General features: G+C 46.0%; 1 protein-coding gene across 1 annotated transcript; it reads right to left on the reverse strand.

Annotated features, from left to right (window-relative positions):
• Window positions 1-3,523: 3,523 nt before the first annotated feature.
• On the reverse strand, window positions 3,524-7,228 carry LOC123072126 (uncharacterized). The gene is made up of 3 exons (XM_044495683.1): window positions 5,938-7,228; window positions 4,974-5,073; window positions 3,524-3,932 (listed from the first exon to the last, which is right to left on the reverse strand). The coding sequence occupies exons 1-2, from the start codon at window positions 7,070-7,072 to the stop codon at window positions 5,021-5,023; spliced, it is 1,188 nt and encodes a 395-aa protein (XP_044351618.1). The 5' UTR covers window positions 7,073-7,228; the 3' UTR covers window positions 3,524-3,932; window positions 4,974-5,020.
• Between the last annotated feature and the right edge of the window lie 8,315 nt (window positions 7,229-15,543).

Below are 15,543 nucleotides of genomic sequence, written 5' to 3' on the forward strand. Positions count from 1 at the left end.
CATTACTCCGCCCTCCATTACCCAGTCGCTCTCACTTCTGCCCGCTGTTGTCTTTCTATTTAAAAAGACGTCCCCGAGCACGCACAATTCCTCTACTGTTCGGCTCTAGCCCTCCACTCTGGTAGGTGGATGCTCCCTCTTCTCAGTTCTCATCCATCGTCAGGTTTTCCTAACCATGAGCTTATGCCTTTTGAATCTGTCAGCTTGCGCTCTGGATCGACAGGTGCTTGGCCCATCGAAGAAAATAAATCAAACTACCTCTCATGGTCCCTATATTATTTTCTAATATGTATGTGTTCCAAGTACGATTGATTGTATTCATTTCTAACAGGAATAATCTGTCAATGCTAGAGTTTAACCTCTCAAATATGTCATATGCAGTTTTTTGAAGATGGGGAAGAGAGAATAGTAGTTCATATTTTTTTGACCTGAATTAGCACCTCTGCCGACCAGACGAACTGACCAGAAATAGGACAGGGGGTAAGATTATAGGTTTTTTGCATGCTATTGAAGAGTATCATGGAATTCAACATGGACTTTCCACAAGCTCTGGTAACTTAGAATAGCAAACCACGGAAACTGAATTTCCGCCCTTGCATGTTGTTCGAGAGACTATTTGACATTTCATGATAGAAACCCAACCAAATATTACCCCCTTCTGGGTAAAAAATGTTTATGCCCTTCAAGAGTTATTCCACTAGGTTAATGTTTCATGTAATCCATCACTCGATGTTTCTGTTTATGGATATGTCGGTATTTTACTATATTATGAGAAGAGGTATATATGGGCTGCTATCGTCAAGCACGCATGCAATCTATTTAGATTGTCTATATTGTGACTTAATTTGTAATCAGTTCGAACTCTCATTTGTACTACTTCATGATGATCATATGCATGTATATGGATCAGCTTATGCAACTATATATGGGCTTAACTGCATTGCCTCTATCTAAATTATTTATATTGTGGCTAAAATTGTAACCCAGTCGAACTTCCATTAGTAATTACATGATGATCCTATGCATGTTGAGATATGGATTCACCTTATGGAACTATGAAAATCTGAATTGTGAAGTATATATGGGCTGCTATCCACTTTATTGGATGAATATGTAGACTGTACTATAATTGTTGTCAATATATAGTATTTTTCTATTACATGTGCAGATGGTACCAAAATAAAGATAGGCTATGCCAAAAATTTCAGTGAAATTGCTCCCAAAATATTGATTACATCAATATATATCAGCAAAAGTTCTCAAAATGTTACAGCAAGCCTCAAGGCCAAGCAAGGCATAGCAAGCACAGAGCACGCAAGTATATGTTTGCTTTCAAATTTCAACATGTACCATTGTACCAGCTCTCATCTAGAAAATCCCACAGCAACGCGCGGGGTACCACCTAGTTACACAAATGACAAGCACCATCAAAACGCCCAAAGACGGGCCTCCTCTTTGATCTTATTTGAAACAATTGTCGCCGTGGCAGCTTTGTTTTTAAAAATTCTTGCATTCCGCTCGTTCCAAAGTTCCCAAAAGATGAGTAAGAGCAAGGATGACAGGGCCTTCCCCGAGCGCCCTCTATCTAGGACATTCTTGAACCACCATTCCTTGACTGATATCTCGTGCCGCCAAGCCGTTGTGATGCCATTGTTGAGGCTGATCCATGAAGCCACGTCCGCCCAAACGCGTTCGGAGAATCTGTATGGGAATAGGAGATGGGGCGCCAATTCGTTGACTTGCTTGCAGAGCGGGCAAAGCCCACAGTTTGACCAACCCCGCCGTTGTAGTCGGTCAACCGTCCACACTCTTGTCTTGGATAATGATGGTGCCCAAACCTTTCAAACCGCCCTAGTCATATTGCTTCTGAGGTGGCCCTCAGATTATGCCATGTAGGCCGAAGAGGCAGAGTACTCGCCACTCAAATTGAGCTTCCAATACATAGTATCGCGGTCGCGGACGCCGGTGTTGAGACTGATCTCAGAAACCTTTTCCCAAAGAATTGAGAATTCCTGGATGTGCGCCAAGGAAAGGACGCGAGTGACATGACCGGTCAGTAACATGAGTACTCGCTCCTTGAGCTCGGTCAGTTGTTCACCAAATACAGCACGTCACAAAGTACTCCACAAACAAACCCCATTTGACTTCACAAGCAACATTTTTTTTCCACCGGATCACCTTGAATTCGATCAGTTCTTCCCAGCCAGCCGAAGAAACGCAACCTAAAGAGTGTCTATAGTCGAACTTGTGCAATTTGATCCCCGAAACGTCCAGGGACAAGACAGCGCTACCGGTCACCCCCCATTTGCCTGCCTCCAGAGTCACCCCCTCATATGCAAACCTTCAAATCCATACATCTCATGCAACGTAAAACACAACACAGATATTTCATATAGAATAACACACATAGATCAACTAGGATATAGCATAGGGGAGTTGGCATGTACATACCATCGAAGTACCAAAAATTAGTATGATCAGATTTTATTATAAAAAAGATTCACTAACGGCCGCCCTTTCCCTTTCCCTTTGTCCTCTTTGTCCACGTAGCGAACGAAGATGCAATAAGGTCGAAGAGGATCTGCTCACTGTTGGAGTTGTAGGTGTTGACATCGCCGTCGTCCTCTTTGGGGGGCATGCCGGCCAGTCACAACTGCCTGTGTTTGCTCTAGTGCGAGGGTAGGTGTCCGCGGGCTAGGATCCTGGAATGGGCCTTCTCTGTGGCCTGGTCCTCCGCGGGCTTGTCCGACGAGACACAATGCAACTCGGTCTCCGCAGTGTGGCGTGCCTTCACCCTCTCACGGCGGGCATGCCCGGCCTTGGCCTCGGCATCCCTGGCCATGCGCATTTGGATTCGGAGCAGGCCGTTGTCAGGACGAGATGCCACCGCAGAAGTTGCAAGGCTAGCCACCTCCGGATCTGTCGCTGTCATGCGCCTCGTGTCGCCGGATCCAAGCCACACTTGCACGATAGCAATGAATTCCTGCCAAAGCGACTCCGATGGTGGAGCTCGGCTTTCCTCCCAGGGCCGGCAAAGAGCCAGCCGAACGACTAACTCCTCCTCCTCCCCACAGGGGACAAGGTCCCAGTCAACGGAACCGGAGTTGCCGGACTCGGATTCGCTGCCCATGATGCCGAAGAAGGTCGAAGATCACTAGAGAGGAGCTAGGAGGGGAGGCGGAAGAGGGACGGAGCAGAGCGGTCTGAAAGTTGAGTGGAGTTTGGTCTAGCATGCGAATAGGGACGAGGTATTTGTGGGGTCAGGGTGGGCTGATCCAACACAGCCCGAAAGTTTGGGCTAGGTATAATGTGTCTGGTTGGGTGGCAATTTCGTGACCGGTCCGCACAGAGAGACGTATAGGGGTGTTTTGCGGAGTAGATGCTCTAACTCACTTGCACAAGGAAAAGGTACAGGGTGAAACTTCTGGTTTCAGTCTTTCACCTTCCCTCCGTACGTTTCACGCCACCAGCAGCATGCAGCAGTATGTATCATCGTAGTGTTCCACATCCCTGCAACAATCTCTGAAAGAAAGATCTGAAAATGACCATATCGGTTCAGTCTACAAAGACCATCTTACAGAAAGATTTGAAAGTGACCATCACCGCTAGCTACTGGGCAGAGTGAGAAACTAGCCTCTGAAAATATCTAGATTCTGCTGTTTCCAGTTCGTTCCTGGCTTCCTGCAGGTGTGCTTCACACTTGATAAGTACTACTCCCTCCGTTCCAAATTACTTGTCGCAGAAATGGATGTATCTAGAACTAAAAAATGTCTAGATACATCCATTTCTACGTCAAGTAATTCCGAACGGAGGGAGTACATACCACAACGGACCGATTTTCAGATGGAATGGACCATCACTGGCCACAACACCAGAAAATACAAAATGGAGGAACCTAATACCGATAAGCCATTCCTGCAACTTAGCCATACCTGCATAACAACAATCAAATCAGTTATATGGTGCCTTAGTGTACGGCGGGCAAATACTGCAACCATCTAGAATACCACGCATGCACAAAAAGGGCGGTCCGGTGCATGTCGCTCCCGCTTGTGCAAGGTCCGGGGAAGGGTGCGACCACTTTGGGTCTTTTGTACGCAGCCTTTCCCTGCATTTCTGCAAGAGGCTGTTCCCAGGACTCAAACCCATGACCTCATGGTCATAAGGCAACAGCTTTACTGCTGCGCCAAGGCTCCCCTTTACGGCATGCACAATATAATGTAAATAATACTGGGGGAATAAATGGCGAGACAATATAAAGTAAAAACATTCGGCTTGATTAGTTATAATCATGGTATACTTCTTATATATAAGCTCAAGCAGAACTACTCACAAAGGAACTAGTATTGGCAGATACTTTATCAACTCATAAAATAACATTTCTTTCAGCCCAGAATGGATGCCATTTTATAACTTTGCATGGCTTGCATAAGTTGCATTAGAAGTCAAAACAGTGCTTTATGCCTTCGACCACCATTTTCATTACCATCAGAAGTTAACAATATATAATATCGCCATATAAAATTATAAATTCATATAACCTGGAAATATTTTTATTTATGAACCAGTCAATGTAATAATATATAAACTATTGATATAGTAGTGATCAAATTGAGAAATTGAATTCATATAAAGTAAAAGCAACATCTGACTTGACTAGAGATACTTAGAAGTGTGTGCTAAGGAAGCTGTACTAACTAGGATTCTGAATTACTTATGTCCTAGTATATCTAATTATCAATTACTCCCTCCGTAAACTAATATAAAAGCATTTAGATCACTATTTTAGTGTTCTAAACGCTCTTATATTAGTTTACAGAGGGAGTACTTAGGCAAAGTAGTGGGTGGGTACAAATTACGAAAGGAGTTAATATGCATAGGAAAAAAGTATCAGTCAAAGCTCGGCAACAAATTGTAAACTAGCATAGATATCATATCCCCATGGACACATCTAGGAGATAATATTACAGCACCTTTTCAGTGATCACATCATACTAGCATGTCTCACCAAACAACCATCTCACATATTGTTCAACACTTCATCTCCATCATGTCCATCAAGAATGCCAGTTCCTACGAGCATAATAAGTCAGGAACCAATGACAATTCCGATTGAAAACCATCGATAGAAGAGAGAATTACAATGGGATATCTAGGTGAACTGAGAGGTGCATGGTTATGTAATCTTAGAAAAGCAACATGAGCCATAAAAAGAGTTATTTATTCTCTAGTGCAAATAGACTCCTCACTTCAGGAAAATATTTAATAAAACATAAAATAGAACTTCAATTTGTTCAATCGGTTCCAGCTTCCAAGTGAAAGAGTGTAACTAGCTTTAAGCTTCAAAAAGTGTCAATGGAGTTACACATTCGGTTGGTTCGATCTCAGCTTCCATTAAGTTCTCTTCCATTCTTGACTGTCATGTGTCACATTGTCAAGAGAACTGCGGCAGTACTGAATATTACCATAACGAAATTCCCGCGAGAGTACATTCTAGAAATCATCTTTGGTAGACTCAATTCCTTGTCAAACCAAGCAGAACAAATTAAGACATGCCAAATATAAACCTAACAAGAAATAAAATAGGTTCGGCCTATTTTAATTTTTTTTTTCAGAAGGGCTCTTCCACAAGGGACAAGAACTATTGCAACGATTTCCAACTGTTATGTATCCGGTGCTGAAAGATATAGACTTCAGATAGGCACATAATACTACATTTGAAACACAATTTACACATATGACCAACAGAAAAAAGAACAGTGACCTTACGTACTATTTTCTTTTAAAGAATTCATCAGGCAGCATAAGGAAAAATTGATGTGATTTGAACTTCAATCATCAGACTCAAGGACATGACATGATAGGCATTTCAGCAACTAATTACTAAAAATTAAATTTATGTATAACACTGTGAAGTAGTGAAGGCTTGGCTATTACCTGCAGCATAGCAACATGCAAATGGATAATAGGTAAAATTGGACCTCACGTTGGAAATTTTCTTAAACTCCACTGACTGGAGATAGACCATGAAGACACCAGAAACTGTCAGTGCAAGGACTGCATTACTCTCCTCGGCGAAACCCACTAAAGTGATAGAGTCTCCCTTGTAAGTTGATCTGAGCTCCTCGAATTCAATAGCTCTATCAAGCACCCATACAGCCAAACCATCAGAATCGGGCTTTCTCTTCCATAATTGGGCATGGAATTGCGAGACATGGATGAAGCCAAGCCTACCATCTTCGGCAGGTATAATCCTTAATTCTTGGTCGCCTTCGAGTGCTGGCAGCTCTGCCACAGCTAGGCTCTGTGTATCCAGATCAAACTCAAGTATGGCATAGTGAGGAAGCACCCGAAGTAACCAGCATAGGGAATTACCAATCAAAGTACCGGCTCCTTCCAAAGGTAGTATATGCGATTCCAGCTCCAGTGAGTTGATATTGCCCCATATGCCAGTCTCCGATGAGTAAAGGCATGCGGAAAATCTTGTTATTCCTGCAAATGCTATCAGGGCCACCTGGAAATGGCCACGGGTAGGGCGAAGCACCGCTGCGTTGAAGAAGCTCAACTGGTCCAGCTCTGGTGGGAGGAACAGGTGGCGCTGCTCGCGGGCGACGGGGTCCCACACAAGTAGGTGGTGCGGCGGGCCGCGGCCGAGGAAAAGTACAAGTCCGTGGCGGCAGTCGACGATGCGGTTGTCCCCGTTGAGAGACATGGAGAAGCGAGCGCCGGGGATACGGTCGTCCTTGTTGGGAGGCATGGAGAAGCGAGCGCGGGGGATGCGATCCGGTCGGCCCAGCATTGGAAAAAACGGACAGGAGCGACGGTCTTCGACGAAGAAGCCAAGGAGAGGAGGCTTGCCGTGGTGATTGCGGAAGCGGCGTTGGAATTGGGGATCGGCGACGAGGCTGCGCCAACGCTTGGAGACGAGGGAGGCCCGCGGGAGGGAGGAAGGCCGCGGGGGGAGGCGGAGGAGAATCTCCCGGAGCATGTCGTCGTCGTCCGGCAGAGAGGCAGGCGGCGGAGAGGCGCGGCGGCGGCGGCGGCGGGGAGACATCTCCGCTCTTGCGCTCATGGTAGGGCTTGGCAGTGCAGCTCCTCTCAATGGGTGATTTAGTCGGCGGAGAGGTGCGGCGGCGGCGAGATGTGGCAGCGGCGAGGTAGCGAGGGGATTGCTTTGGCGAGATGCCAGATCCGCCGCCTGGACTTGACCTCACTTCACTCACTAAGTAAAAATGCTACAGCTACGCAGTCTTATGCAAACGTTTTCTTTTACTAGCTCTCAAGAAATCAATCATGTCAGTACAAATAACATTCGAGAGGTAACAAAAATTACACCCAGATCCATGACTATTGCCCCTCCCCCATCGGAGCAAACAAACTTTATTCTATTCACGCTGTTTCATAATGTAGTGCATATAGATTTTTTTAAAAGTCAAGCATCACAAACTTTGACCAAATTTACGGAGAATTTTTTTTGCATCTAGAATGCCAAACTTACATTAGATTCATTATGAGATGTATTTGGTATTGTAGATATAAACAATTATCTCTAATAACTAGGTCAAATTTTTTAAAGTTTGACTTTTCAAAAATATATATACGCACACATTATTGAACAGAGCGAGTAATAGACAATCTAGAAGTCGTCCTGATAAGCCCTCACAGGATTAGCGGCAACCATCGTCAATGAAGAGAGTCATATATTGGAAGGGTTGAATATGTAAACACACAATCAAAGACGAATGAAGATTGCATCCAAACATGTCCATCGTAGAATAGCATTGACCGAATCCCGGGAGATCCGACGGAGACACACCTCCATACCCTTCTGATGATGCTACATGCACCATCGGGTGGGGATCGAACGTGTGAGGCATTATTCCTACTAAGTGAAATCATCACCGCAACGCTGCCGTCCCTCGGTCTCTACCAGCACTACAACAAACGTGGGTTATATCTGAAAAAGGCTTTCGCCCCACTTTATATATAAAGCAACACAATCAAACCGATACAGAGTGAAGAGAATGCCCGCTTGCAAAGTAGATCAAAGTTAAAAACAAGACTACATGAGTAGCCATACTGTAACACAAAGTGAGCAAGACTACCGAGAAGAAAGGAACCGAGACTCCTATGGAAATTGTCGGGCATAGATGCACCACTCAACCAAGCTATCGCCGGGGAGGGCGCCTGCCTCCCGCCCTGGAGTGTGGAGTGTCGATCCTGTATTAACAATGAGGACCGTGATTGGTGCTAACAATGACTCGTGTAAAAGATTAGGAGGCAAGCGAGACCGCCTCATGTCGGAGCTAAAGACGCTTCGAGATAGGACCAAACTAGCCGCTGATTGGATGCGATGCAACTAGGATGAACCTAGGCTCTACGACGACACACCCTCAAGAGGGTGATGATGAAACACACTGCCGAGACCAGAAGAGTGGTCAAAGGCTTTCACCCGGAGCCCTGCGTTGGCAGACGGACCATAGTGACACCCCCAAGAGGGACGCGACACCCACTGGCATCGCCGCCAGCTGGCATCAAAGTGTGGAGCCTGCTGAAGAGCTAACCAACCGCCACCTAGAGTCCAAGAAACCCCAAACCTAGCAACACCTCCGGTCATCATGGATAGCGCCTGTTGACGGACATATACCCCAAGCCCCATCGATGCCCCCGACATGACACCACCAGGACAGGGTAGAGGGAAGTAGGCCCGAACAACGGAAAAACCAGCCCAGAAGCGATGAACAACGACCACAGTCAGCCAACCAGATCCATGAATTCCATCCCATCCCATCCCACGGTCGGGTGAGACGGATGTCGGGCGCCCTGGCCGCAACCACCTCACAGGATGGCATTCGCGTGACACCCCTGGCTATGATCACCGCCACGGTCGAGGATCTCCGTCATAAGACCCAAACTGGGCCAGAACGGGTCATCCAAGCTGGCACGCCCCTAGGCCAAGGCAGGCAGGGTGACGACCCTCAATGGATCGCCGACCACCCCATGGTGGCAAAACAACGACGACGCTGCAGAGATCCATCGACGGTGATCTGCGCTAGGTTACAAGGAGGATATAGGGGGAGACGGGGAAGAGAGGAGGTTGTGTGGCACCCCGTCGCCGCCACCCATGCCAAGGCTTTGCCCAGCTCAGCCGACCGGCGGAGGTGAGGTGACGGGGAGGGGAGGTGGGAGCCGGTGGCGGCGCTTTTTGGTGCTTCGGGTTTCTTTTTCAGGCCGTGGGTGATATGTCATATGAGTACTTGATGTCATTTGAGATCATACACAAGCCTCTCCTTCTCCCCCTTTTGTGTATATCTGTACCCTTGGTTATCTATCATGTCTTCTGTAAAATTGTAATTGTTTTTGTGGATCCACTGATTTAATTGACCATGAAACTTTGCAACAACAAAAAAACTGACAAAGAAAGAATCAAGGGCCAGGCCAACTTATGTCATCAAGAACAAACATTGCATCTCCGTAATTCTATGGGTTTGTAGTAGCATATCTAGTGTGTCTTACACTATTGAAAAACATGCCGTAGAAACTCCTAAAGTCATATAACAATGCTACAAGGACCAGAATAACAAATGCAGACATGCCTTTTGAGTCCATATTTAACAATCACACAAAATGGTATTCCTTTTGTTTCTGTTCAACATGGTATTCCTTTTCATTATGTTCAAAATGGTATTCCTTTTGTTTCGGTTCAAAATGCAAGGACCGAATTTTGTTCTACTCGTAGTCTGAATAATGTTTCTCCATCCTTGCCTTCCATCACCTGGCCTACTGTAACAAAGCTAATTCCTCTGCATCTAATTGCTTCATAGACCGAGTTTGTTTATATCTAGAGTTCGTAGAATGATTAGTGAACATATAACCTTTTTCTTTTGAAAACATATTAACCTTTTTTTGTAGGCAGGGGAGGATGAACAATGACTATATTGTGCACTTCATCGCCTATGTAGAATGGTAGTTCTTCATGGCAGTCCATATTTTTGTGCATATTTAGCTTTTTTAAAAACATAAGGCTTTTTTTCGTAAAATGGTTATGCAGGTCCGAGCAAGCTCAAAGTAGGCTAGGGGAATGACCAATGATTATACCTATATACATACTAGTGCGCGTGCGCTCGACGCGCTGCTCGAGCGGCCGACGCCACGCCGTGTGATGGCGTGGGATCGTGCGGTCACGCACGGACCAGGTGGTTTTTGTCGGTTTTGGACGCGCCGCTTCTCCCGCACCCCTGGTCCGATTGTGCCGAGGCGCGTCGCATGTACCTGTTGGGTAACGTAGTAATTTCAAAAAAATTCCAACGCACACGCAAGATCATGGTGATGCATAGCAACGAGAGGGGAGAGTGTGTCCATGTACCCTCATAGACCGAAAGCAGAAGCATTAGCACAACGCGGTTGATGTAGTCGTACGTCTTCTCGATCTGACAGATCAAGTACCGAACGCATGGCACCTCCGAGTTCAGCACACGTTCAGCTCGATGACGTCCCTCGAAGTCCGATCCAGCCGAGCTTTGAGGGAGAGTTCCGTCAGCACGACGGTGTGGTGACGATGATGATGTTCTACCGACGCATGGCTTCGCCTAAGCACCACTATGATATTATCGAGGTGGATTATGGTGGAGGGGGGCACCGCACACGGCTAAGAGATCTCAAGGATCAATTGTTGTGTTTCTAGGGGGTGCCTCCCTCCCCGTATATAAAGGAGTGGAGGAGGGGGAGGGGGCCGGCCACCCTTGGCACGCCCCATGAGGAGTCCTACTCCCACCAGGAGTAGGACTCCCCCCCTTCCTTGTTGGAGTAGGAGAGGAGAGGGAAGGAGAGAGAGGGGGAAAGGAAAGGGGGGCGCCCCCCTCCTTGTCCAATTCAGACTTGGAGGGTGGGGCGCGCGGCTGCCCCTTGGCCTCCTCTCCTCTTCCACCACTTGGGCCCATGAGGCCCATTAACCTCCGGGGGGTTTCAGTAACCCCCCGGTACTCCGGTATATATCCGATAACCCTCGGAACCATTCCGGTGTCCGAATATAGTCGTCCAATATATCAATCTTCATGTCTCGACCATTTCGAGACTCCTCGTCATGTCCGTAATCACATCCGAGACTCTGAACTACCTTCGGTACATCAAAACACAGAAACTCATAATATAACTGTCATCTAACTTTAAGCGTGCGGACCCTACGGGTTCGAGAACTATGTAGACATGATCGAGACACGTCTCCGGTCAATAACCAATAGCGGAGCCTGGATGCTCATATTGGCTCCTACATATTCTACGAAGATCTTTATCGGTTAAACCGCATAACAACATACATTGTTCCCTTTGTCATCGGTATGTTACTTGCCCGAGATTCGATCGTCGGTATCTCAATACCTAGTTCAATCTCGTTACCGACAAGGCTCTTTACTCGTTACGTAATGCATCATCCCGTAAGTAACTCATTAGCTTCATTGCCTGCAAGGCTTATAGTGATGTGCATTACCTAGAGGGCCCAGAGATACCTCTCCGACAATCTGAGTGACAAATCCTAATCTCGAAATATGTCAACTCAACAAGTACCTTTGGAGACACCTGTAGAGCACCTTTATAATCACCCAGTTACGTTGTGACGTTTGGTAGCACACAAAGTGTTCCTCCGGTAAACGGGAGTTACATAATCTCATAGTCATAGGAACATGTATAAGTCATGAAGAAAGCAATAGCAACATACTAAACGATCAAGTGCTAAGCTAACGGAATGGGTCAAGTCAATCACATCATTCTCCTAATGATGTGATCCCGTTAATCAAATGACAACTCATTTCTATGGTTAGGAAACTTAACCATCTTTGATTCATGAGCTAGTCAAGTAGAGGCATACTAGTGACACTCTGTTTGTCTATGTATTCACACATGTATTATGTTTTCGGGTAATACAATTCTAGCATGAATAATAAACATTTATCATGACATGAGGAAATAAATAATAACTTTATTATTGCCTCTAGGGCATATTTACTTCAGTCTCCCACTTGCACTAGAGTCAATAATCTAGATTACACAGTAATGATTCTAACACCCATGGAGCCTTGGTGCTAATCATGTTTTGCTCGTGGAAGAGGCTTAGTCAACGGGTCTGCAACATTCAGATCTGTATGTATCTTGCAAATCTCTATGTCTCCCACCTGAACTTGGTCCCAGATGGAATTGAAGCGTCTCTTGATGTGCTTGGTTCTCTTGTGAAATCTGGTGTAACACCCACGATGCGGCTATATCTCCCACGTGTCGAAGCACGACTTAGAGGCATAACCGCATGGTGGTTTTGTCGCAAGAAGGGTCATCTTCACACAATCCCATGTAATGAACAAGAATTGGGATAAAGAGAGTTGGCTTACAATCGCCACTTCACACAATACATAAATTAAGATCATACATCATTCAAATACACTCATAGACCGGCTACGGTCAAGTTCAAATGAAAAGAAGACAACCCCAAATGCTAGATCCCCGATCGCCCCGACTGGGCTCCACTACTGATCATCTGGAAACGATACATAGTAACGCCCAAGGGCCTCATCAAATTCCCACTTCAGCTCAGTTGCGCCATCTGCGCCAGTATCCTCGGCACCTGCATCTGTTTTGGTAGAATCTGTGAGCCACGGGGACTCAGCAATCTCACACCCGCGAGATCAAGACTATTTATGCTCATAGGTAGGAAAAGTTGTGATATGGTGGAGCTGTAGCAAGCACTAAGCATATATGGTGGCTAACATACGCAAGTGAGAGCGAGAAGAGAAGCAACGCATCAGTCGAGAAACTAGAAGTGATCAAGAAGTGATCCTGAAACTACTTACGTCAAGCATAACTCAAACCGTGTTCACTTCCCGGACTCCGCCGAGAAGAGACCATCACGGCTACACACACGGTTGATGCATTTTAAAGAGGTCAAGTGTCGAGTTATCTACAACCGGACATTAACAAATTCCCATCTGCCTCATAACCGCGGGCACGACTTTCAAAAGATTATATACCCTGCAGGGGTGTCCCAACTCAGCCCATCACAAGCTCTCACGGTCAACGAAGGATAAACCTTCTCCCGGAAGACCCGATCAGTCTCAGAATCCCGGTTCGCAAAACATTTCGACAATGGTAAAACAAGACCAGCAAAGCCGCCCGAAGTGCCGACAAATCCCGATAGGAGCTGCACATATCTCGTTCTCAGGGAACACCGGATGAGCCAGACGTCGGGTTGGCATAGACCCTGGTTGCCCAAGGGGCGCTGGACATCGCTCAGGTTGGACCAACACTCGAAGGAGCACTGGCCCCGGGGGGGGGGGGTAAATAAAGATGACCCTTGGGCTCGCGAAAACCCAAGGGAAAAGGGCTTAGGTGGCAAATGGTAAAACCAAGTTTGGGCCTTGCTGGAGGAGTTTTATTCAAAGCGAACTGTTAAGGGGGTCCCATAAATCACCCAACCGTGTAAGGAATGCAAAATCAAGGAACATAACACCGGTATGACGGAAACTAGGGCGGCAAGAGTGGAACAAGTCACCAGGCATAAGGCCGAGCCTTCCACCCTTTACCAAGTATATAAGGTGCATTAATTTAAAACAGGAGATATTGTGATATCCCAAAATATCAATGTTCCGACCAGGAACAAACTTCATCTTCACCTGCAACTAACAACGCTATAAGAGGGGCTGAGCTGAAGCGGTGACATAGCCAAACAACGGTTGCTAGGACAGGTTGGTTAGAGGTTTAACATGGCAATAGGTAGGCATGGTAAACAAGGCAGGTAGAGCTAACATAGCGATAGAGCGAGTACTAGCAAGCAGAGATAGAAGTGATATCGAAGGTAGGGTCATCTTGCCTGCAAGGTTCTCAGAGTTGTCGAAGGCTGGATCCTCGTAAGCGTACTCAACAGGTTCCTCGTGCACGTACTCGTCTCCCGGCTCTACCCAAAGCAAGAACACAAGCAAATGAACCACAATAAATCACGGTGCAATGCACAAGCAACATGATGCAATACATGACATGATATGCGAGATGTGATATGCAATGCATATGCGTGCTTCGGAAGGAAAAATGATGAGCAAGGCATCAACTTGGCAAACCAAGTATGCCACTGGAAAGATGAGATGATTTCGGTTGAAATCGATATAAAGATCACCGGGAACGGATGCACGGTTTGCAAATGACAAGCAAGACAAGAATGACACAAAGTTGCGATTAACAGCACGATGCTACTTAGCATGCAACAAGAAACTATGCTACAACACCCCAAAATAAAAACAAAGCATATGGCAATGATCTACAGGAGATGCTTTACAAAAGAGGAGCACTGAGCTACGGCTAAATCACATCATAACAGGTTCAAACAAGCATGGAGAAAGTGCAAAAAATATCAGGTTGGACATGGCATAAACAGCATCACGAAGCAATGTCCAGAGCAGGTTATCAACATGCTACAGGAACTTATAATAGCAAAATAAGGCATGGCATGAATCTACTCAAAGCATAGATCAAAAGTCCCTTACTGACCATAAGCCAAAAAGGATCAGAAAATATGATGGCACCCACGTAAACATAGCAAGTTTCGTTAACAGATTCAGCAAACAAAGCATGGCATTGACATAATTACGAAGGCACCTTCGTGAGCTCGATGCACTCACTACAGAGCACTTCATGATAAACTAAGCATATATCCATCAACAAGACATGTCATAGAAGCTATACATGGCAAGAAACAACATCATAGCATACACGGATCAACTACAACAACCTTGGCCAAATTGAATAACATGTAAACAATCTGCCAGGAAACATTTTGAAGAAAAAGTAGAGCACGAAAATGACATGCTAGACTACTCCATAATTGCAACCAGGACCATGGATGGATAGAGCATAACCATGTTTTCAAAACACCCTTACTGAAGTATCTCAAATTATGCATGGATCTCTCTGTAGCAACATGTTTACATGGCATCAAAATTACAGCAGAACAGGGACTAAAATCAGCATTATCACGAAGCCTAGTTTGCATGCTTGTGCTAGTCACCACATTGATCACAAAAATACATGGTAAGCACCTCTGTAAATAAGACATAGCCTAGTTCAAAACACATTTAGGGACCAAGTCCATAGGATGCACACATCAATCATGGCAAAAATGACAACAGAGCTCGTGCTGATAAGAATCTGAAACTAACATTATGAAGCCCTCTTCCAACAGCATTTCGGGCATCAAGATGAGTTCAAATGTCAATGATGCAATGAGATGAAATGATGTACTCTTCGAGACGAACAAATCGGTATGCTACACGCCCAAAACAGAGCCACGGGTGTAAAGTTGTGGCACGACGAAGATGCAACAATTAATCTGCAGAAAAAGACTTAGACGATTTCGGGGGTCGGGGAAAGTCAACCTAGGTTTCTGGATCGGGATCTGGCTCGGGCTTCGAGGACGGCGGCGCGAGATCCGGCCCGGGCGCGGCTGCCGGAGTCGGGGGAGGACGGGGATGCGGCCGGAGGCTGGCGGCGACGGGGCGGAGGCCGGCTACC

This window comes from Triticum aestivum, chromosome 3B (assembly GCF_018294505.1).
Source record: "Triticum aestivum cultivar Chinese Spring chromosome 3B, IWGSC CS RefSeq v2.1, whole genome shotgun sequence".
In the NCBI taxonomy this organism is placed as follows: Eukaryota; Viridiplantae; Streptophyta; class Magnoliopsida; order Poales; family Poaceae; genus Triticum; species Triticum aestivum.

What these genes read in the sequence shown, in the direction of transcription:
- LOC123072126 (XM_044495683.1), bottom strand. Translation starts at nt 7,072, where the DNA reads ATGAGCGCAAGAGCGGAGATGTCTCCCCGCCGCCGCCGCCGCCGCGCC. An exon ending in TGCATGTTGCTATGCTGCAG is followed by an intron (nt 5,074 to 5,937) that starts GTAATAGCCAAG and finishes TTATGCTCGTAG; the next exon opens with GAACTGGCATTCTTGATGGA.